The sequence below is a fragment of the Oncorhynchus tshawytscha genome, linkage group LG25, assembly GCF_018296145.1.
Source record: "Oncorhynchus tshawytscha isolate Ot180627B linkage group LG25, Otsh_v2.0, whole genome shotgun sequence".
Lineage (NCBI taxonomy): Eukaryota > Metazoa > Chordata > Actinopteri > Salmoniformes > Salmonidae > Oncorhynchus > Oncorhynchus tshawytscha.
In genome coordinates, this window is record NC_056453.1 from 15,048,847 (window position 1) to 15,075,070 (window position 26,224).

The 26,224-nt window shown below is 43.9% G+C and overlaps 1 protein-coding gene across 25 annotated transcripts in view; it reads left to right on the forward strand.

Moving 5' to 3' along the window:
* The window catches only part of LOC112224289 (neurexin-1a-like), a 70,451-nt gene extending 54,904 nt beyond the window's left edge, over positions 1-15,547 (forward strand). For 21 of the 25 annotated variants that reach the window (XM_042305981.1, XM_042305982.1, XM_042305984.1 and 18 more), the window contains 3 exons: positions 577-887; positions 4,390-4,468; positions 12,731-15,547. In XM_042305981.1, the coding sequence (XP_042161915.1) occupies positions 577-887; positions 4,390-4,468; positions 12,731-13,035 (695 nt within the window). In that variant the 3' untranslated portion in view covers positions 13,036-15,547. The remainder of the gene's footprint in view (positions 1-576; positions 888-4,389; positions 4,469-12,730) is intronic. The other 4 variants (XM_042305983.1, XM_042305966.1, XM_042305970.1 and 1 more) reach the window with 1 other exon arrangement.
* Positions 15,548-26,224: the final 10,677 nt, after the last annotated feature.

Consider the following 26,224-nt stretch of genomic DNA (forward strand, 5'->3'; position numbering starts at 1 on the left):
TTATTGCGAGGAGTCATTCTGAAGTGATACCACATATCAGTGTTGAACAAAGTTCATAATCAGATATTACTTGTAAGACTTGAGAGATGTTAAATGCACTGTTTTTTTATTAACCTCAAACTTCAGCAGAGCTCCTTTAAATACCTGAAGTCCCTTTACCAGTGACCAGAGACAAAGATATGACCTGTGCATGCTTCATAGAGCTTCATATGGCTTTATAACGCTTCATTTGGCTTCTTAGGGCTTCATAAGGCTGTAATAACCATATTTTGACGGAAATCAATCGATATGTCCGATCAACATGATGACTTGCTCCTGATGCGTCTCCAAGAGCAACCATCTCTCAACTATCTCATGTCCTCTCTCTTCATCCTACTCTTCCTTTCATCCTCCTTCATCGTCTTCTTTTCCTCCTCCTCTCTTCCTCCAGCCCCCCATTTCCACAGTACATCTCAGCCTTTGTTCATACTTACAACACGCTAACATTACAATTAACGTGTATATTATCATCACACCGGTGACTCATATGTATGCGTGTGTGTGTCTGTGTGTTTGTGTGTGTGTGTGTGTGTCCAGGCCGCCAGCTGACCATCTTCAACAGCCAGACGACGGTGACGGTAGGAAGAGGAAAGGAAGCAGGTCAGTTCCAGGGTCAGATGGCCGGTCTCTACTACAACGGACTGAAGATACTCAACATGGCCGCCGAAGGACACGCCCACATCCGCCTGGAGGGCAGCACGCGATTGGTTGGGGACATGCCCTCCTCCATCACGCCCCAATCCAGCGCTGCCGCCGGGGCAAACCGATCAGACCCCGCCGCCAATGCCGGCGACATCACCACGACAACCGCCACAAACAGGAAGCAAGGAGGAGGAACTACGCAGCAGGTAGGAAACTAACTATGACACTAAGGCATAAACAGGCTAATTGAGCAAATCATAACCTCACAGATATAGATACTATAAACTGTATCTGCTATTACCTGTCAGGAGGTTATGGTGAACAGGCTCTCTTTGTTTGTGGGTGGAGAGCGATTCTGGGTTATGAAATAGTCTGACGCACTCTGAAAAATAATCATTTCCAATGATGCGAGTTGCCATGGAGATAGTGAACCCTCTTAGATATTCTCTCTCTCTCTCTCTCTTTCTCTCACTCTCTCGTGCTCCAAAGTGTATAGCTCCTTTGTGTATACCTCAGACATAAATAATGGAATGCAGAGCTGTGAGCAGAGCCTCAGGCATCAATAATATATCTAGATGGATGGAGGGTTTGAGTGATGGAGTGAGACACAGTGTTCCTTTTTACACTTAAGACGTGTGTGTGTGTGTGTGTGTGTGTGTGTAGTAGTTGGTGGTGTAACTGGTTTGCAGAGAGCATTGCAAATGAGTCAATATCCCAAGATGGGAACTAGGTCAGACAGAATGTATGCCCGATATGCTGCAGTGTGTGTGTGTGCATGCGCGTGTGTGTGTGTTGCAGTGAGTGTGTGTTTAATAAGAAACACTAATCTGCTGCTGGGGTTACCTAGCAACCAAGCTGTATTCAACAAGTGTTCATGGACACACACAAACATATAGAGGTAACATGTAGGCTGTACTTAGTTACAGTCAGTTGCAGCAGAGGGAGGAGCAGTGAAACCACTTAATGGTGGATCAGAGCAAGTCATCGATTTTGTGATTGTGCGCGTGACGCGTGTGTACATGTGACGTGTGTGTGTGTGTGTGTGTGTGCGTGCGCGTGGCGTGTGTGTGATTTTGAGTGTGTTTGATGTGTTTCTTCCTGCTGCCATGAGTTTAGTGAGACTCTCTCCTAGGAAGTCAAGAGTTATTAATAATGTAAAAGAGTGTGTGTTTGTGTTTTGCTACAGTCTGCTCTGACTCACTTTGCTCAGTTTAGTTTGGGTGTTATCGGTGTGTGCGTGTGCGTGTGTGTGTCCATGTGTGTTATATGGGTAGAAGCATCACTCTCTCTCTCTATCTCTCTCTCTCTATCTCTCTCTCTCTCTCTCTCTCTCTCTCTGAGCAGTGGTAGGTAGTCAGTGTATCAGTACATATGCAGAATAGCTCCTCTTCTCTCCGTGCTGACAGAGCTGCAGCCAACAGAGTGTGTGTGTGTTGAAGTAGAGCAGTGTGTGTACACCGTGTGTGTGTGTGTTATGTGTGAGCTAGGCAGTCAGGCAGGCATGGACGCTCGCTGGCATTGTTCGGCTGCTCAGGTACTGATTTTACTCCTTCGGCATGATACCATCTTTCGCCTTCATCTCTCCCATCTCTCCCTTTTCTCTCTCCCTCTTTCTTTCGCTATCCGTCGCTTTCCTTTTCGATTTTCTCTTCCCCTCTTGCTTTATCTCTCGCTTTCTACCTTTCTTCGTCTGTGCTGGAAGGTGGCATGCATCGCTGCCAGACAAAGAGAGGGAGAGATAAGGCTGTAGAGGAGAGACGGACGACGGGAGAGAAAAAGAGATGAGGCTATAGGAAGAGGTTGGCATGCATTGTTCAGGAGTGTGTGTGTGCATCAGTGGAACAGACTTGGCACACTTTTAATTGGCAACTTAAAAGGGCCGTGGTTTGATTGGCAGGTCTGTAGTTTGATTGACATGTGAGTAGAGGTCAGCTGAGGAGACTGTTCCGTTTGGAGTCTAGAATGAGTCGGAGTCATTAGAATCCATCTGGAATAGAGTTTGGAGGGTTACAGTTAAAGGTGTTCATCTAAACATACACATCTGCTTACAGTTGCTCTTGACCAATCACGCTCAGGCAATTGGGATCATGGACACCCTGTAAGCAGACAGCGTTATGTTTACTTTTCTCCCGGGATTTTTGATTGTCTAATTAGCAAAAGTGAAATCTATCACATCGTCGCAAGAAGTACCTGGCTGATGTGGCCATTAATGCGAGGTTAGCTTCTATAGTGCATTTTACAAGACTTCAATAGTGCTGTATTTCTGTTATCTTGGGATGCATTACGCTAAATGTATTTGCATAGATTTTTTGTGAGGTTGTTTGTGGGTTCTAGTCCCGTTCTATGTTGGGTTCTAGACCTGTTCTAGATTTGGTTCTGCTGTTCTCTCCAGTCCCCATACTGAGGTTAGTTATGACTACTGCAATGCATCACTCTCCCATTTTAATACACCGCGGACTCTGTGTGGGTTTAAAACACGCACTCACACTCTCGCTCCCACACAAACACACACGCTTATGCACACACACACATTTCTCAGCTGTAAAGTTGAAGCAGGCGATGTTTAACAAACTCATGAATATGCACACTCAATTAGCATGACGTTAACTTAAGCTGCAACACTTTGATGTCTCCTTCCTTCTCTCCTCATGCTTTTCCTTGTCCTATCCTTTGTCCATCTCTCCCTCCATGACTCTCTTCCTCCATCTCTTTCTCTTCCTCCACCTGTCTCTCTCCCAACACAGCTCTTTCTTTTTCTCTCCCTACCTCCATTACTTACATCACTCTCACTCTCTCTCTCTCTTATCCTCTCTCTCTCTCTCTCTCTCTCTCTCTCTCACTGGGAAAGAACACAGAACGATAGTCTTCTGTCATACGGAGTCCAGATTAACGCCCTGATAATCTCTCTCTTTCTGTCTGGTGGTGAGTGCCAGTGTTTCAGGTCTCTCAGTGAAACACGCCCTTCGTTTTAACGGCCTGAACTTAGAGTTGCCATGGCAACAGGCGGGAGAGTAGGGGAAGCGAGAGGGCCGCTGCCAATGAGAGAAAGGGTGGAGGAGGAGAGGAAGTGGAGAGGCATTGTTCAGCTGAGAGAGAGTGAGGAAGGAGGGGGATTGGCCAAAGGAGCATCTTCCCAACTTGTGTTGCTCAAAGAGCAGGACATGAAGGATTCATAGTTACTGCACTGTACGGTACACTGTTGGTTAGTTACTTTATTATAGTTAACTTATATGGACACACAGTCCTCAGAGATCAGCAATCAGCACATCGGTGGACCACTATAAAGGGGAGGAAGGAATGTGGGAGAAGATAGGGAAAAGGAGGAAGGGGAGAGCCAGAGAAGGAGAGGGGAGGAGGAGGAGATGGATATGTGATCCCTTGTGATTAGATCCCAGCTCGTAACCAACACCTCTCTCCTCCTCTTCTCTCTATCTCACTTCCGTTCTCTCGCTTTCTCTCCACCTCTCTCTTCACAATTTGGCAGTTTGGAAGTTTGCCAGGACTCGGGGGGAAAAAACATATAGATTTCTGTAAATCCAAAGTATATTTGACTTCAAGTTGAGAGTTTTTTGTGTTCTGTTTGCAGAAAGAGAGGAGCTCTCTGAAAATACTTTACATGTCAATGACATGTACATGAAAGGCTCCAGTGATCCATAAGTATTACAAAAAACAAAAGTGTGTGTTTAATGATACATTGTCTCTCTCCAGTCAACAGACGACCTGCTGGTGGCATCAGCTGAGTGTCCCAGTGATGACGAGGACATTGACCCATGTGACCCCAGCTCTGGTAATATATACCTGTACTACCACACTACTACCCTCAGACACTAACAGTATGGCTAGTAGACTGGAGAAACATTTACTACCCTCACACACTAACAGTATGGCTAGTAGACTGGAGAAACATTTACTACCCTCACACACTAACAGTATGGCTAGTAGACTGGAGAAACATTTACTACCCTCACACACTAACAGTATGACTAGTAGACTGGAGAAACATTTACCCTCACACACTAACAGTATGACTAGTAGACTGGAGAAACATTTACTACCCTCACACACTAACAGTATGGCTAGTAGACTGGAGAAACATTTACTACCCTCACACACTAACAGTATGGCTAGTAGACTGGAGAAACATTTACTACCCTCACACACTAACAGTATGACTAGTAGACTGGAGAAACATTTACTACCCTCACACACTAACAGTATGGCTAGTAGACTGGAGAAACATTTACTACCCTCACACACTAACAGTATGGCTAGTAGACTGGAGAAACATTTACTACCCTCACACACTAACAGTATGACTAGTAGACTGGAGAAACATTTACTACCCTCACACACTAACAGTATGACTAGTAGACTGGAGAAACATTTACTACCCTCACACACTAACAGTATGACTAGTAGACTGGAGAAACATTTACTACCCTCACACACTAACAGTATGACTAGTAGACTGGAGAAACATTTAATACCCTCACACACTAACAGTATGACTAGTAGACTGGAGAAACATTTACTACCCTCACACACTAGCAGTATGGCTAGTAGACTGGAGAAACATTTACTACCCTCACACACTAACAGTATGACTAGTAGACTGGAGAAACATTTACTACCCTCACACACTAACAGTATGACTAGTAGACTGGAGAAACATTTACTACCCTCACACACTAGCAGTATGGCTAGTAGACTGGAGAAACATTTACTACCCTCACACACTAACAGTATGACTAGTAGACTGGAGAAACATTTAATACCCTCACACACTAACAGTATGGCTAGTAGACTGGAGAAACATTTACTACCCTCACACACTAACAGTATGACTAGTAGACTGGAGAAACATTTTATTCCCTCACACACTAACCATGTCTAATTGAATTGAAAAACATTTATTACCCTCAAACACTAACAGTATGGCTCGTAGACTAGAGAAACATTTACGACCCTCACACACTAGCAGTATGGCTAGTAGACTGGAGAAACATTTATTCCGCCACACAGGGTATGGCTAATAAACTGGAGAAACATTTATTCCGCCACACACTAACAGTTCGGCTACTAGAAGGGAATAACATGTACTACCCTCACACACTAACAGTTTGGCTAGTAGACTGGAGAAACATGTACTACCCTCACACACTAACAGTTTGGCTAATAGACTGGAGAACCATGTACTACCCTCACACACCAACAGTATGGCTTATAGACTGGAGAAACATTTACTACCCTCACACACTAACAGTATGGCTAGTAGACTGGAGAAACATGTATTACCCTCACACACTAACAGTATGGCTAGTAGACTGGAGAAACATTTACTACCCTCACACACTAACAGTATGACTAGTAGACTGGAGAAACATTTACTACCCTCACACACTAACAGTATGACTAGTAGACTGGAGAAACATTTACTACCCTCACACACTAACAGTATGACTAGTAGACTGGAGAAACATTTACTACCCTCACACACTAACAGTATGGCTAGTAGACTTGAGAAACATTTACTACCCTCACACACTAACAGTATGGCTAGTAGACTGGAGAAACATTTACTACCCTCACATACTAACAGTATGACTAGTAGACTGGAGAAACATTTACTACCCTCACACACTTACAGTATGGCTAGTAGACTGGAGAAACATTTACTACCCTCACACACTAACAGTATGACTAGTAGACTGGAGAAACATTTACTACCCTCACACACTAACAGTATGGCTAGTAGACTGGAGAAACATTTACTACCCTCACACACTAACAGTATGACTAGTAGACTGGAGAAACATTTACTACCCTCACACACTAACAGTATGGCTAGTAGACTGGAGAAACATTTACTACCCTCACACACTAACAGTATGACTAGTAGACTGGAGAAACATTTACTACCCTCACACACTAACAGTATGGCTAGTAGACTGGAGAAACATTTACTACCCTCACACACTAACAGTATGACTAGTAGACTGGAGAAACATTTACTACCCTCACACACTTACAGTATGGCTAGTAGACTGGAGAAACATTTACTACCCTCACACACTAACAGTAAGACTAGTAGACTGGAGAAACGTTTACTACCCTCACACACTAACAGTATGGCTAGTAGACTGGAGAAACATTTACTACCCTCACACACTAACAGTATGACTAGTAGACTGGAGAAACATTTACTACCCTCACACACTAACAGTATGGCTAGTAGACTGGAGAAACATTTACTACCCTCACACACTAACAGTATGACTAGTAGACTGGAGAAACATTTACTACCCTCACACACTAACAGTATGACTAGTAGACTGGAGAAACATTTACTACCCTCACACACTAACAGTATGACTAGTAGACTGGAGAAACATTTACTACCCTCACACACTAACAGTATGACTAGTAGACTGGAGAAACATTTACTACCCTCACACACTAACAGTATGACTAGTAGACTGGAGAAACATTTACTACCCTCACACACTAACAGTATGGCTAGTAGACTGGAGAAACATTTACTACCCTCACACACTAACAGTATGACTAGTAGACTGGAGAAACATTTACTACCCTCACACACTAACAGTATGGCTAATAGACTGGAGAAACATTTACTACCCTCAAACACTAACAGTATGGCTCGTAGACTAGAGAAACATTTACGACCCTCACACACTAGCAGTATGGCTAGTAGACTGGAGAAACATTTATTCCGCCACACAGAGTATGGCTAATAAACTGGAGAAACATTTATTCCGCCACACACTAACAGTTCGGCTACTAGAAGGGAATAACATGTACTACCCTCACACACTAACAGTTTGGCTAGTAGACTGGAGAAACATTTACTACCCTCACACACTAACAGTATGACTAGTAGACTGGAGAAACATTTACTACCCTCACACACTAACAGTATGACTAGTAGACTGGAGAAACATTTACTACCCTCACACACTTACAGTATGGCTAGTAGACTGGAGAAACATTTACTACCCTCACACACTAACAGTATGACTAGTAGACTGGAGAAACGTTTACTACCCTCACACACTAACAGTATGGCTAGTAGACTGGAGAAACATTTACTACCCTCACACACTAACAGTATGGCTAGTAGACTGGAGAAACATTTACTACCCTCACACACTAACAGTATGACTAGTAGACTGGAGAAACATTTACTACCCTCACACACTAACAGTATGACTAGTAGACTGGAGAAACATTTACTACCCTCACACACTAACAGTATGACTAGTAGACTGGAGAAACATTTACTACCCTCACACACTAACAGTATGACTAGTAGACTGGAGAAACATTTACTACCCTCACACACTAACAGTATGACTAGTAGACTGGAGAAACATTTACTACCCTCACACACTAACAGTATGGCTAGTAGACTGGAGAAACATTTACTACCCTCACACACTAACAGTATGACTAGTAGACTGGAGAAACATTTACTACCCTCACACACTAACAGTATGGCTAATAGACTGGAGAAACATTTACTACCCTCAAACACTAACAGTATGGCTCGTAGACTAGAGAAACATTTACGACCCTCACACACTAGCAGTATGGCTAGTAGACTGGAGAAACATTTATTCCGCCACACAGAGTATGGCTAATAAACTGGAGAAACATTTATTCCGCCACACACTAACAGTTCGGCTACTAGAAGGGAATAACATGTACTACCCTCACACACTAACAGTTTGGCTAGTAGACTGGAGAAACATGTACTACCCTCACACACTAACAGTTTGGCTAATAGACTGGAGAACCATGTACTACCCTCACACACCAACAGTATGGCTTATAGACTGGAGAAACATTTACTACCCTCACACACTAACAGTATGGCTAGTAGACTGGAGAAACATGTATTACCCTCACACACTAACAGTATGGCTAGTAGACTGGAGAAACATTTACTACCCTCACACACTAACAGTATGACTAGTAGACTGGAGAAACATTTACTACCCTCACACACTAACAGTATGACTAGTAGACTGGAGAAACATTTACTACCCTCACACACTAACAGTATGACTAGTAGACTGGAGAAACATTTACTACCCTCACACACTAACACCATGTCTAATTGAATTGAAAAACATTTATTACCCTCAAACACTAACAGTATGGCTAGTAGACTGGAGAAACATTTACTACCCTCACACACTAACAGTATGACTAGTAGACTGGAGAAACATTTACTACCCTCACACACTAACAGTATGACTAGTAGACTGGAGAAACATTTACTACCCTCACACACTAACAGTATGACTAGTAGACTGGAGAAACATTTACTACCCTCACACACTAACAGTATGGCTAGTAGACTGGAGAAACATTTACTACCCTCACACACTAACAGTATGACTAGTAGACTGGAGAAACATTTACTACCCTCACACACTAACAGTATGACTAGTAGACTGGAGAAACATTTACTACCCTCACACACTAACAGTATGGCTAATAGACTAGATAAACATTTACTACCCTCACACACTAACAGTATGGCTAGTAGACTGGAGAAACATTTAATACCCTCACACACTAACAGTATGACTAGTAGACTGGAGAAACATTTACTACCCTCACACACTAACAGTATGGCTAATAGACTAGATAAACATTTACTACCCTCACACACTAACAGTATGGCTAATAGACTAGATAAACATTTACTACCCTCACACACTAACAGTATGACTAGTAGACTGGAGAAACATTTTATTCCCTCACACACTAACACCATGTCTAATTGAATTGAAAAACATTTATTACCCTCAAACACTAACAGTATGGCTAGTAGACTGGAGAAACATTTACTACCCTCACACACTAACAGTATGACTAGTAGACTGGAGAAACTTTATTCCGCCACACAGAGTATGGCTAATAAACTGGAGAAACATTTATTCCGCCACACACTAACAGTATGACTAATAGACTGGAGAACCATGTACTACCCTCACACACCAACAGTATGGCTTATAGACTGGAGAAACATTTACTACCCTCACACACTAACAGTATGGCTAGTAGACTGGAGAAACATGTATTACCCTCACACACTAACAGTATGGCTTGTAGACTGGAGAAACATTTACTACCCTCACACACTAACAGTTTGGCTAATAGACTGGAGAACCATGTACTACCCTCACACACCAACAGTATGGCTTATAGACTGGAGAAACATTTACTACCCTCACACACTAACAGTATGGCTAGTAGACTGGAGAAACATGTATTACCCTCACACACTAACAGTATGGCTTGTAGACTGGAGAAACATTTACTACCCTCACACACTAACAGTATGACTAGTAGACTGGAGAAACATTTACTACCCTCACACACTAACAGTATGACTAGTAGACTGGAGAAACATTTACTACCCTCACACACTAACAGTATGACTAGTAGACTGGAGAAACATTTACTACCCTCACACACTAACAGTATGACTAGTAGACTGAAGAAACATTTACTACCCTCACACACTAACAGTATGACTAGTAGACTGGAGAAACATTTACTACCCTCACACACTAACAGTATGGCTAGTAGACTGGAGAAACATTTACTACCCTCACACACTAGCAGTATGGCTAGTAGACTGGAGAAACATTTACTACCCTCACACACTAACAGTATGACTAGTAGACTGGAGAAACATTTACTACCCTCACACACTAACAGTATGGCTAATAGACTGGAGAAACATTTAATACCCTCACACACTAACAGTATGACTAGTAGACTGGAGAAACATTTACTACCCTCACACACTAACAGTATGACTAGTAGACTGGAGAAACATTTATTACCCTCACACACTAACAGTATGGCTAGTAGACTGGAGAAACATTTAATACCCTCACACACTAACAGTATGACTAGTAGACTGGAGAAACATTTACTACCCTCACACACTAACAGTATGGCTAATAGACTAGATAAACATTTACTACCCTCACACACTAACAGTATGGCTCGTAGACTAGAGAAACATTTACGACCCTCACACACTAGCAGTATGGCTAGTAGACTGGAGAAACATTTATTCCGCCACACAGAGTATGGCTAATAAACTGGAGAAACATTTATTCCGCCACACACTAACAGTTCGGCTACTAGAAGGGAATAACATGTACTACCCTCACACACTAACAGTTTGGCTAGTAGACTGGAGAAACATGTACTACCCTCACACACTAACAGTTTGGCTAATAGACTGGAGAACCATGTACTACCCTCACACACCAACAGTATGGCTTATAGACTGGAGAAACATTTACTACCCTCACACACTAACAGTATGACTAGTAGACTGGAGAAACATTTTCTACCCTCACACACTAACAGTATGGCTAGTAGACTGGAGAAACATTTACTACCCTCACACACTTACAGTATGGCTAGTAGACTGGAGAAACATTTACTACCCTCACACACTAACAGTATGACTAGTAGACTGGAGAAACATTTACTACCCTCACACACTAACAGTATGGCTAGTAGACTGGAGAAACATTTAATACCCTCACACACTAACAGTATGACTAGTAGACTGGAGAAACATTTACTACCCTCACACACTAACAGTATGGCTAATAGACTGGAGAAACATTTAATACCCTCACACACTAACAGTATGACTAGTAGACTGGAGAAACATTTACTACCCTCACACACTAACAGTATGACTAGTAGACTGGAGAAACATTTACTACCCTCACACACTAACAGTATGACTAGTAGACTGGAGAAACATTTACTACCCTCACACACTTACAGTATGGCTAGTAGACTGGAGAAACATTTACTACCCTCACACACTAACAGTATGACTAGTAGACTGGAGAAACATTTACTACCCTCACACACTAACAGTATGACTAGTAGACTGGAGAAACATTTACTACCCTCACACACTAACAGTATGGCTAGTAGACTGGAGAAACATTTACTACCCTCACACACTAACAGTATGACTAGTAGACTGGAGAAACATTTACTACCCTCACACACTAGCAGTATGGCTAGTAGACTGGAGAAACATTTACTACCCTCACACACTAACAGTATGACTAGTAGACTGGAGAAACATTTACTACCCTCACACACTAACAGTATGGCTAATAGACTGGAGAAACATTTACTACCCTCACACACTAACAGTATGGCTCGTAGACTAGAGAAACATTTACGACCCTCACACACTAGCAGTATGGCTAGTAGACTGGAGAAACATTTATTCCGCCACACAGAGTATGGCTAATAAACTGGAGAAACATTTATTCCGCCACACACTAACAGTTCGGCTACTAGAAGGGAATAACATGTACTACCCTCACACACTAACAGTTTGGCTAGTAGACTGGAGAAACATGTACTACCCTCACACACTAACAGTTTGGCTAATAGACTGGAGAACCATGTACTACCCTCACACACCAACAGTATGGCTTATAGACTGGAGAAACATTTACTACCCTCACACACTAACAGTATGACTAGTAGACTGGAGAAACATTTAATACCCTCACACACTAACAGTATGACTAGTAGACTGGAGAAACATTTACTACCCTCACACACTAACAGTATGGCTAGTAGACTGGAGAAACATTTACTACCCTCACACACTTACAGTATGGCTAGTAGATTAGAGAAACATTTAGGTTTAATGTGCGTTAGGTTTATCCTGAGATCACACACTTGCGGAATTAATGCAAGTGAAACTATGGAGCACTGTTCTATATCATTTTCCATGAATAATACTAATAATGCATGGAATTTATATAGAGCTTTTCAAGAATCCAAATACGCTTTACAGTTTCAAACAGAACAAAAACCAAAGCAAAAACAACTGCAGACTAAACAGAAAGATGGACAATGATGGCAACTAACATGGAGAAAAATGTTGGACAATGCAGACAACTCTCACTGTCCCCCTTTCCCTCCCCCTCTCCCGTCATCCTCCCTCCAGCAGCCCACCCCCCTCTCCCGGAGGTCAAGCCGTTCCCAGGGACATCAGAGGGAGTGAGGGAGTCCAGCAGCACCACCGGCATGGTGGTGGGCATCGTGGCAGCCGCCGCCCTCTGCATCCTCATCCTGCTCTACGCCATGTACAAGTACCGCAACCGCGACGAGGGCTCGTACCACGTGGACGAGAGCCGCAACTACATCAGTAACTCTGCCACCCAGCCTAACGGCAGCACCAAGGACAAGCCGCTGGGCATCGCCAAGATCTCCAAGAACAAGAAGAACAAAGACAAGGAGTACTACGTGTGAGGATTGGAAGGACACCCTTATGACATTCACATATACACATATACACATCTACACTTATACAGACATATGCACACATACAGGAGGACATGCCCTGAGACGCCCACATACACACACACACACACACACACACACACATAAAAGAAACACACAGAGACAAAGAGACTGCCATGAGGGCAGAGACCCATCCTGTACAGTAATAATAACCACTAACCACATCCTCTCTGTGTGAGGCCTGTGTTTGACCAGAATAACCGTAATGACAAGCAGAGTAATCACCAGGTAGACTCCTGGTACAGGACCAGTAAAGAGCAGTTTTTTTTCAAGGACTAGCCCCTGTCTCTCCCTGCTATAAACTGTCCTGTAGACTCAGAGAGAGGAGGGGGCAGGGGGCAGACTGGGAACGAACACCAAAAGAAAAAACTAGTGTTCTGTCGTACGGAGTCAAAATCAGTATATCCAGATTAACACCCTGATAAACTCCCAGTTTCAATTTTGTGTAAGGCTGGTGTTGTCCAATGGGGGAACACCAGATTACCTGAACCCTGCCCCTAACCCTAGCCCACCAGTCAGCAGAATGGACGTTACCACGCCAATAAGACCGGAAGAGTCACACCCACCAGGGTTGCCATGGTGGCTCTGTTTGCCCGACTCGCTGGGGAGGGACGGAGTAGGGTGTGTACGTGGAAAAGGGATCTGTGTGTGTTTGAAATGTTGCCGGGACATTTATTTTCAAACGTTATACAACGTTGTATCAACCCATCCAGACTATGAAAACGAGAGACTTTGACTCTGGAGAGGAGACCAGAGACACCAGAACTACCTACCTACCTATCTACCTACACAACACACATCACACACACTCACACCTCCTACAACACCACAAGAGCTTCATTACCAGAGCTTCATCCCTGACCGGTGGCAACGATATCTGCGTTAATGATGATATTATTATGATAATGCTGAAGTCGATGATGAAGCAAAAGAAGAATGAGGATGAACATGTGGGCAGTTTAGACTCTTTGGGGAAATTGTTGCACGTTGAATTATCTTACTCCATGTGTTTCTAACAGAGCAGAGACTACAGGGGTTACTCCTAAACCCAATACAGCCATAACCTACCACCTGGCTCACCGAAGCCTACCACATGATCCACCACCTGGGCTTATAATAACCTACCACCTGGCTCACCGAAGCCTACCTCATGATCCACCACCCGAGGGCCAATTATTACAGGGCTTAATAGTGACAGACAGACAACACAACAGGATAAGCTAACTTCAGAACTAACATCATATAGCAATCATCAATAAGAAGACAGGACAAATGCTGTACACACAACAACGTTCCATCCCTTCCAAAACACAGCAGAGTGTGACCAGGCTCCAGGGTCTCTGAGAGCCAGGTTGGTGTGTTTGTTTTGGGTTGTGGTTTAGTGAGTAACCCTGGTGTAAAGCCTGGGTATGTCCTCCTGCCACAGGCCCAGCCCCGTTTTACAGCCTGCCCTATAGACAACTATACGTGCTCTGATGAACGTTTTATATTACAAAAAAATGTCTGTAAAATAATCAAAAACAGAATACTAAGTGTTATCATGTGTTTCTATAATGATAGAGCTGTTCATGATGCCATTGGCTAGTAGAATTTGAGTTGCTTTACTTTCATTGGCCCTCCCTCTCTGAGCATCCTGTGTGTTCACATTGGTTGATTGTCCCTCTCGTTGTCCATGTGATCAATTCCAGCCAGCCAGCCAGGAGTAGGGGGGGTGGGGGCGGGCTCTGTGGAGAAGGTTAAAGGTGTGACTATGATGTCATTCAGTGCATGTAAGACTGTGTAGGTCTCAAATGGCAGATGTTTAAAGTAGTGCACTATTAGTGCTAACCCTAAAACTACATGGCTCTGATCAAAAGTAGTGCACAGGAAATAGGGTGCCATTTGAGACACAAACCTACTGTAAGAACAGAGTAGATAGAAATTCACTGTCCAGAACAGGCAGTAGTCTCCATTGTGACTAATCTGGACATTGTATTTCTAGCTTTTGTCGGCAAGCACGCTCCCCCGGGTCATCCAAGCAATATTGCCAACCAATCACATGCATGGGAATCAGACTGGGGGCGGGACATAAAGCATTAAAGACATAGTAGTAATAAAACCTAAAAATTTGACAGAAAAATGTAACTAATTGATTCCTTCTCTTTATCTATCCCTTTATCCCTATTTCTCTCTGTTCTTCTCTCCCTCTCGTCGACACCTCTCTTCCTCTCTCTCTTTCTTTCTCCCTTTCTCCCTTTCTCCTCTCTGTTTCTATCTGAAGTGAAGGAGGAGCATTGAACTGTGGTGTTCTTCATCTAAGTGTTCATTTAGCCTTTTGATTTTATATATATACAATTTTTCTACAGTATTTTACTTTTATTTTTATTGTTACAGTTCTTTGAAGAACATAAAGTGGAACTTTATTATGAAAAATAGTTTTGAAGATCAAACGAGTCAATAAAATATTACCCAAGTGAAGTTACCTTAACTTTTATTCTATTCTCTTCTATTAAAAAATATGACATAAGTGAAGTTATTTAGCAAATTTCCTACACAACAATATTGTCACGCCCTGACCATAGAGACCCCTTGTTTCTCTATGGTGAAGTAGGTCAGGAAGTGACTAGGGGCTGTTCAAGTATGCCTATTTCTATCTTGGTGCTAATATGGTTCCCAATTAGAGGCAGCTGTTTAATCGTTGCCTCTGATTGGTGACCATATTTAGGTAGCCATTTCCCCACCTGTGTTTTGTGGGATGTTGTTTGTGTTTAGTTGACTGTGTGCACGTCATGACTTCACGTTTCGTTGTTTCTTTATTGTTTTGTTTGTTTCACGGAGATTAAAAAGATGTGGAACTATACTCACGCTGCGCCTTGGTCCGCTCATTACGACGATCGTGACAGAATATCCCACCACGCAAGGACCAAGCAGCATGCCATGGAGTTGGACATGGGAGGAAATCATGGAAGGACACAAGACCCTTCCTTGGCGGGAGTCGGAAAGACAGCGACGACGCCGAGGACCACGGCCACAGAAACCCCAAGGTTTTTTGGGGGGGGCAATAGGGGTTGCCGGTCGAGCCGAGGAGAGTGCCAGAGCCCGCCTGGGAGTCGATGGAACAATGTGAGGGAGGATACCGGAGAGAGGGGTTAGCAAGGAGTAGGCTGCAGCTCTGGCGGGCTGAAGAGCGGGTCATCAGTCCAGTGCCATCTGTGCCGGCTCCATGCACCAGATCTCCAGTGCACCTCCCCAGCCCGGTATGTCCTGTGCCAGTTCCTCGCACTCGCCATGAGGAGCGTGTCGTCAGTCCGCTGCCAAAGAAACCCCAAGATTTTTTGTGGGGGGGGGCACATGGAGCTGGCGGCTGAGCCGCGGGAAGAGCCAGAGACCGTCAGGGAGGCGATGGAGAAGTTGAGAGAAAGATGAGCGAAATGTTATGTCGGTGTTCTGCATGGCATCCGACCTGAAGAGCCTGTCAGCAGTCTGGTGAGTCCTGTGCCAGCTCTCCTTACCCTTCCTGAAGTGTGTGTCACCAGTCCGGTACCACCTGTGCCGGCTCCAAGCACAAGGTCTCAAGTGCGCCTCCCCAGTGCGGTGCGTCCTGTGCCATCCCCACACTCGCCCTGAAGTGTGTGTCACCAGTCCGGTATCACCTGTGCCGGCTCCACGCACTAGGCCTCCAGTGCGCATTCACATTCCAGAGCTTCCGGCGACGGTTCACAGTCGGGAACCTCCCGCGACGGTCAACGGTCCAGAACCTCCCACGACGGTCAACGGTCCAGAACCTCCCGCGACGGTCAACGGTCCAGAACCTCCCGCGACGGTCAACGGTCCGGAGCTTCTAGGCAAGGCGTCCGGTCCAGCTCCAGGGCAGGAGCCTTCCTCTGCGCCGATTCCCAGTCCAGGCACGGCATTCAGCTCGGGCTCCATGGCCGGATCCGGGGTCTGGGCGGGGGCTACGACCTGCACTGGAGCCGCCGACACTAATCACCCCCCACCCTCCCCATTTGGTTTCAGAGAGACCTTGGTTCTCTATGGTGTAGTAGGTCAGGGCGTGACTAGGGGGTGTTCTACTATGTCTATTTCTATCTGGGTGCTAATATGGTTCCCAATTAGAGGCAGCTGTTTATTGTTGCCCCTGATTGGTGACCATATTTAGGTAGCCATTTCCCCATCTGTGTTTTGTGGGATATTGTTTGTGTTTAGTTGCCTGTGTGCACGTAATGACTTCACATTTCGTTGTTTCTTTGTTTTGTTTGTTTCACGGAGGTTAAAAAGATGTGGACCTATACTCACGCTGCGCCTTGGTCCGCTCATTACGACGATCGTGACAAATATTCCTTTATCCTCCCTCTATCCCATTCGCTCTCTCCCTCTTTTTGGTTTCAGGTAAAAACCCTTTACACGGAGGGTTCTACATGGAACCCAAAATAGTGCTACCTGGAACCAAAAAGGGTTACTACCTAATAACCATTTTTATGAGTGTTGTGTTAGAGAACATTATGTCCACATTGTTTCCCTCAGACACACACATACAAGCAGGCTAAACACACTCCCTGGTCGCAGTAGATATCCACAAGATCCTCTGGATTTAGGGGAACGGGGCAAAGGGTAGCGATCCAGGGGATTGGTGGACAAGTGAACAGTTTATCAACCCCATCTCCCAAGGTCTATGTCACACTGTGACCACCATCACATACAGACACACACCACCACAGGAAGAACCCGCAGCCTCTTTCAATCGCTTGTCTCTCTTTAACACACTCTTTCTCGCACACTGTCTCTCTCGCTCTCAAACTCACGCACACACACTGCTGACCGGAGAGAGATGGAGAAAGGAATGGAGGGATGAGTATCTGGATAGAGGAGTGAGGGCAATGCTGAAGCACCTGTGTGCGTTTTTTTTTCAAAGAGGACATGGTGTTCCTTTTGATGCTATCGCTACCCTTTTTTCATTATTTATTGACTTGGTGGAGGAGATGTGTTGCTGATTGAACATGGAGATCAGGGCAGGGACATGATGGGTTCATAGTTACCACACTGTAGTGACTGTTGGTTAGTTACTGTGTTGTAGTTTATAATATTTTCCACATTGTGTTATGCTACAGCCTTAATCTAAAATGGATTACATTTATTTGTTTCCTCATCAATCTACACACAATAGCCCGTAATAGCAAATCAAAAACAAGTTCAGAAATGTTACATCTGTATTGCTCTTTGGGGGTTTTAGGCTGGGTTTCTGTATAAACACTTTGTGACATCTGCTGATATAAAAAGGGCTTCATAAATACATTTGATTGATTTATTTCCGATGTCTATCAAGAATGGTCCAACCCCAAAGGACATCCAGCCAACTTGAGTCAACATGGGCCAGCAGGATGCTTTCAACATCTTGTAGGTTTCTGACAAATTGAGGCTGTTCTAAGGGCAAGGGGGGATATAGCACATTTTTGTGCAGCCCTCCGGACCTTGTCACGTTGGTATAAAGGGATCGGAAGACAGGCGCAGGAATGCGTAATAGGGTTTTTTATTGACCCAAATTACAGCGTGCTGGCACGGGGACGAAGACCAAACAAACACGTACAGAGCGAAGAGTGCCTCTAAGAAATTCACATGACGAGACCCGAACACACACAAGCACACAATGACTACCACACGGGACGAGACCCATAATCATCTGCGCAATACAAGTGGCAAAACAACACAGCACAGGTGGTCACACGACCAACGGACATAGGAACAATAATCGACAGGACAATGGTAAACAAAGGGTACACTTATACAATTACTAATCAATGGGAATAGGGACCAGGTGTGCATAATGACAGTTCCGGAGGGATCCCGTGACACTTGTTGAAGGCCGAATGCGGCCCCCGGGGCAAAATTAGTCTGACACCCCTGCTTTACACACACCTCACCCTCAACGGCATGCCCTAGACCTCTGTAAGAACAGAGTATTCAGCTACCAACACTACTTATACCCACACACCTTAAACATACACAACTGCACTTACGTTGAATGACACGCCCATACGTAGGCCGCTGTAAAACCAGAGTTCAGACACACCTTACATGCACCTCACACTGATAGGCATTCACTATAGACCTCTGTAAGGATAGAGAACACACGCCTTGTCACGCCCTGGCCTTAGTATTCTGTGTTTTCGTTATTATTTTGGTTAGGCCAGGGTGTGACATGGGGATTTATGTGGTTTGTTTTGTCTGGGGTTGTTTGTAGTTATGGGATTGTGTTTAGAGTAGTACTCTAGGTAAGTCTATGGTTGCCTAAAGTGGTTCTCAATCAGAGTCAGGTGTTTATCGTTGTCTCTGATTGGGAACCATATTTAGGCAGCCATATTCTTTAGGTCTCTTGTGGGTGATTGTTCCTGTCTTTGTGTTTGTTGCACCAGAGAGGACAGTTTCGGTTTTTCACGTTTATTGTTTTGTATTATGTTCATGTTTGAGTTTTTTCTTTATTAAAGAACATGAACACCAACTACGCCGCATTTTGTTCAGACGAAGAGGAGGAGGAACGCCGTTACACGCCTACACACACCTTACACACACATACAGTGCCATCGGAAAGTATTCAGACCTAGACTTTTTCCACATTTTGTTACGTTACAGCCTTATTCTAATCGTCCATACGTCCTCATCAATCTACACACAATACCCCACAATGACAAAGCAAAAAGAGTTTTTTTAGACATTTTAACAAATGTAATAATAATTAAAAAACGAAATCCCTTATTTACATAAGTATTCAGACCTTTTGCTATGAGACTTGAAAAAATTGAGCTCAGGTGCATCCTGTTCCATTGATCATCCTTGAGATGTTTCTACAACTTGATTGGAGTCTACCTGTGGTAAATTCAATTGATTAGACATTATTTGGAAAGGCACACACATGTGGTCCCACAGTTGACAGCGCATGTAAAAAAACAAAAACAAGCCATGAGGTCGAAGGAATTGTCCGTAGACCTCCGAGACAGGATTGTGTCGAGGCATAGATCTGGGGAAGGCTACCAAAACATGTCTGCAGCATTGAAGGTCCCAAGAACATAGTGGCATCCATTCTTAAATGGAAGAAGTTTAGAACCACCAAGACTCTTCCTAGAGCTGACCACCAGGCCAAACTGAGCAATCAGGGGAGATGGGCCTTGGTCAGGGAAATGAACAAGAACCAAATTTTCATTCTGACAGAGCTCCAGAGTTCCTCTGTGGAGATAGGATAACCTTCCAAAAGGACAACCATCTCTGCAGCACTCCACCAATCAGGTCTTTATGGTAGTAGGCAAATGGAAGCCACTCCTCAGTAAAGGTCACATGACAGCCCGCTTGGAGTTTGCCAAAAGGCACCTAAAGGACTCTTAGACCTAGAGAAACAAGATTATCTGGTCTGATGAAACCAAGATTGAACTCTTTGGCCTGAATGCCAAGCGTCACGTCTGGAGGAAACCTGGCACTATCCCTACGGTGAAGGATGGTGGTGGCAGATGTTTTTCAGCAGCAGGGACTGGGAGACTAGTCAGGATTGAGGTAAAGATGGAGCAAAGTACAGAGAGATCCTTGATGAAAACCTGCTCCAGAGCAATCAGGACCTCAAACTGGAGCGAAGGTTCACCTTCCAAAAGGACAATAACCCTAAGCACACAGCCAAGATAATGCAGGAGTGGCTTCGGGACAAGTCTCTGGATGTCCTTGAGTGGCCCAGCCAGAGCCCAGACTTGAACCTGATCGAACATCTCTGGAGAAACCTGAAAATAGCTGTGCAGCGACGCTCTCCATCCAACCTGATAAAGCTTGTGAGGATATGCAGAGAAGAATTGGAGAAACTCCTCAAATACAGGTGTGCCATGTTTGTAGCGTCATACCCAAGAAGACTAAGGCTGTAATTGCTGCCAAAGGTGTTTCAACAAAGTACTTGAGTAAAGGGTTCGAATACTTATGTATATATTTCAGTTAAAAATATATATATACTTAGCTGCCACAACTGAAGGTCTGCAAGTGGAATTATTTTTATTTGCCCTGTACACGAAGAGACAACACACATTATGTTAACCCTTTGTGCAGTCCTAGCTCTCAGGCACCTGCGCAAGCACATGGACACTCACTCAAACACTGTCCCAAGTACTCACAAGTTACAATAGATACCCTAGTTAGCAAGCTTTGTGAAACTTGTTGGCATAAATCTTTATACACTGCTCAAAAAAATAAAGGGAACACTTAAACAACACAATGTAACTCCAAGTCAATCACACTTCTTTGAAATCAAACTGTCCACTTAGGAAGCAACACTGATTGGCAATAAATTTCACATGCTGTTGTGCAAATGGAATAAACAACAGGTGGAAATTATAGGCAATTAGCAAGACACCACCAATAAAGGAGTGGTTCTGCAGGTGATAACCACAGACCACTTCTCAGTTCCAATGCTTCCTGGCTGATGTTTTGGTCACTTTTGAATGCTGGCGGTGCTTTCACTCTAGTGGTAGCATGAGACGGAGTCTACAACCCACACAAGTGGCTCAGGTAGTGCAGCTCATCAGTATGGCACATCAATGCGAGCTGTGGCAAGAAGGTTTGCTGTGTCTGTCAGCGTAGTGTTCAGAGCATGGAGGAGCTACCAGGAGACAGGCCAGTACATCAGGAGACGTGGAGGAGGCCATAGGAGGGCAATAACCCAGCAGCAGGACCGCTACCTCCGCCTTTGTGCAAGGAGGAGCAGGAGGAGCACTGCCAGAGCCCTGCAAAATGACCTCCAGCAGGCCACAAATGTGCATGTGTCTGCTCAAACGGTCAGAAACAGACTCCATGAGGGTGGTATGAGGGACCGACATCCACAGGTGGGGGTTGTGCTTACAGCCCAACACCGTGCAGGACGTTTGGCATTTGCCAGAGAACACCAAGATTGGCAAATTCGCCACTGGCGCCCTGTGCTCTTCACTGATGAAAGCAGGTTCACACTGAGCACATGTGACAGACGTGACAGAGTCTGGAGACGCCGTGGAGAATGTTCTGCTGCCTGCAATATCCTCCAGCATGACCGGTTGGCAGTGGGTCAGTCATGGTGTGGGGTGGCATTTATTTGGGGGGCCGCACAGCCCTCCATGTGCTCGCCAGAGGTAGCCTGACTGCCATTAGGTACCGAGATGAGATCCTCGGACCCCTTGTGAGACCATATGCTGGTGCGGTTGGCCCTGGGTTCCTCCTCATGCAAGACAATGCTAGACCTCATGTGGCTGGAGTGTGTCAGCAGTTCCTGCAAGAGGAAGGCATTGATGCTATGGATTGGCCCGCCCGTTCCCCAGACCTGAATTCAATTGAGCACATCTGGGACATCATGTCTCGCTCCATCCACCAACGCCACGTTGCACCACAGACTGTCCAGGAGTTGGTGGATGCTTTAGTCCAGGTCTGGGAGGAGATCCCTCAGGAGACCATCCGCCACCTCATCAGGAGCATGCCCAGGCGTTGTAGGGAGGTCATACAGGCACGTAGAGGCCACACACACTACTGAGCCTCATTTTGACTTGTTTTAAGGACATTACATCAAAGTTGGATCAGCCTGTAGTGTGGTTTTCCACCTTAATTTTGAGTGTGACTCCAAATCCAGACCTCCATGGGTTGATAAATTTGATTTCCATTGATAATTGTTGTGTGATTTTCTTGTCAGCACATTCAACTATGTAAAGAAATAAGTATTTAATAAGAATATTTCATTAATTCAGATCTAGGATGTGTTATTTTAGTGTTCCCTTTAATTTTTTGAGCAGTGTATTATCCACATAGTAACAAACTTATGGTAGCATAACAGTACATTGTGTAACATTATGACGGTTTTATATTAAACAATTTCGGAGCCAAGGACAACATACTCTACCTTGCTAGCCGAAGGTGGGGCAAAAGAGAACTATAAGGGGGTACGGAAATACAGATAACCCGCGATGGACCAAACCAAAATATACAAAACTTTTACAATCACATGTATGTACAATATTGATATGAAAAAGTGTTTGAACACCAAAGAAAAACATTAGCTATGCAGCTGTAATTAAATTTTAAAAATACACTGAATTATTATTATTATCGAATTATTAACATCCCCTCTTGACCTGGCCTATTTGAATTGGTCCTTGTGTGCAATTTGGTGCATAATCTAGGGGAACAACATCACACTGCTACACAAGCCATGCCTCTTCGCCCAACATCAGCACCCGACCTCTAATGCTCTTGTGGCTGAATGGAAGCAAGTCCCTGCAGCAATGTTCCAACATCTAGTTGAAAGCCTTCCCAGAAAAGTGGAGGCTGTTATAGCAGCAAAGGGGGGACCAACTCCATATTAATGCCCATAATTTTGGAATGAGATGTTCGACGAGCAGGTGTCCACATACTTCTGGTCATGTAGTGTATGTTCTGATTTATAAAACATTCTAAGGTTTGTATCATTCACAACTAAAGTTGCCAAATAACTCTAAATATGTCACATTGAACCTGTTTCAAATGATCACTTTTATGCTCATCATAGCTACTCCGTAATTGTATTTATTTGATTTTTTTTACATTTATTTAACCAGGTAGGCAAGTTGAGAACAAGTTCTCAATTTACAATTGCGACCTGGCCAAGATAAAGCAAAGCAGTTCGACACGAACAACAACACAGAGTTACACATGGAGTAAAACAAACATACAGTCAATAATACAGTAGAAAAATTAGTCTATATACAATGTGAGCAAATGAGGTGAGATAAGGGAGGTAAAGGCAAAAAAAGGCCATGGTGGCAAAGTAAATACAATATAGCAAGTAAAAAATATCCTTTCTATTTTATTCAGCTAAGTTAAGTTATATTATTCTTACTATAAAATCATGTTGAATAAAAGAATGACCCAGGATTTATAAGCATACATTGTCAGCTAAATGAACAAGCCTACAGCCTACCTATGGCATGGCGCATAGACAGATAACATATTCTGTTCATCTAAAAATACATTTTCTTCATATCAAAATGTTTCTTTAGACTTGACTAAAATAAATAATGGATTTATTGTGATGGTGTGTATTACATTGATTACCCCCATCTGCAAAACGTAACCAACCGATTAAAATACATAAACATCAAATACATATTTATCCAGTGTCAAGTGGAAAAATGTTACACCAACCATGTTACACCAGCATAACATCAGCATTAGGGTAGAATAGTTGAACACGCATACATGTGCACGGGCACAGAGATTACATTTAGAACAATATCTAGCCTAATAGAAAGAAATATGGCATAACCCTCAACCTTTGCACAGGGCCCAGACCGTACAAATGTACGGAGCTAGGAATCCAATATTGCGTCACGCATATAATTTTGTGAGATTCCACCGTCATAATCATAACCAATGCCAACCCTCGTCAATTACGTCACATAGCTAGCTAGTAAAATGGTTCACAGTCGCTGATGTTACACGTGTTTGCTAACCAGTTACAAACGCAAGGCGTGGCGTATAACAAGTCAGCAGGTGCCAGGCTAGCTGGCTAGCTAGCCAGCCAACTCCAGTCATGTGCTAACGTGTGCTGGTAAACCTAGCTTTAGGTGGCTGGTTGTAATGTAGGTAGCTGTTTAGTAGCTATATCTATGACTAAAAAGAGAAGAGGTTTTACAATCGAGGTACAATAGATATCTGATTGTAAAACCACTTCTATTTTTAGCCATAGATATGTTTACCTGTAGTTGTTTAGCTAGCTAGCTACCTAAGTTAGCAATCAGAAAAATAATTTGATTTCCCCCCACTGTAACACAGTAGTATGTTAGCCAGCAATACACAATATGGGTTTCAGTAGATAAACTGAAGTTACCTAGCTAGCTAGGTGGCTTGCAGGAAAATGACTTTCTTAGCTAGCCACCGTATTTGTCATCTGCCCTTTTACAGTAGTGCTGGCATCAGCAGTAGCTGAGCTTCTAGCTAAATCCAACTCTTTGTTTCAAATCCTTTTCGCTTTATTCTGATTGAAACATGTATGGTTGAATGTCATCATGTAGCTAACAGAGCATCAAACAATTCTTCATTGTCGAATTTGTGTTGATCAGAGGAATCACTTGAAGCCATTGTGGTCTGGTCAGTTCTTTTAGTTTTGCCCAAAGGATTGTGACGTTAGTGTCTGCCTCCCTTTCAAAAAAGCTGCCTTGTGGGAGGGACAGGCCAGAGCACAAAGCACCGCCCCACATGAATTGTAGTTTTCGGAGACTGGAGAATGTTTTTTTTGGGCTTGTATATTTAGAAATGAATCCTCTGATAGGAACATAGCTGAAAGAGGTTCAATGGCTCTATCGAACAAGGACAGCCATATCTACAAGCACAAAAACATATAGTGGGATCAGTATAACATAGAGCCTTTGAGATGTTATACTGTTATAAAGCAGGACTACATTTATTTTCCGATCTCAGCCTGTCTCCCCGTCAGTACACCATCATATCATTCAGGCCTTCCTCCTGGGCAAATATGTGTGGAAAAAAATATGTATGAAAAAAAGCCCAGAATCCCCCAGGGTGAGATTCTCCTTTAATTGGGGTCATGGTAATGGCCGGAGCGGAATATGGCAATGGTATCAAACACATGGTTTTCTATGTGTTTGATGGCATTCCATTCTTGTCGTTCCAGCCATTATTATGAGCCAGCCTACTCGGAAAAAAGAAAAAATCAGGACAAATATGTATGGTGGTGAAAAATTGTGGAAAATGTGAATACTTTCTTTATGAAACACCATTTTCCAACATTTTTCACCAATTGGTAGTTACAGTCTTGTCCTATCGCTGCAACTACAGTATGGACTCGGGAGAGGCGAGGGTCGAGAGCCATGCATCCTCCGAAACACGACCCCGCCAAGCTTCTTGACACACTGCTCGCTTAACCTGGAAGCCAGCCGCACCAATGTGTTGGAGGAAACAACATACAGCTGGTAACCGAATTCAGTGTGCATGCGCCCAGTCCGCCACAAGGAGTCGCTATAGTGCGATGGGACAAGGACATCCTAGCCGGCTAAACCCTGCCCTAACCTGGACGACATTGGGCCAATTGTACACCGCCTCATGGGTCTCCGGTTCTTGGCCGGCTGCGACACAGCCTGGGATCGAACCCGGGACTGTAGTGACGCCTCTAGTACTGCGA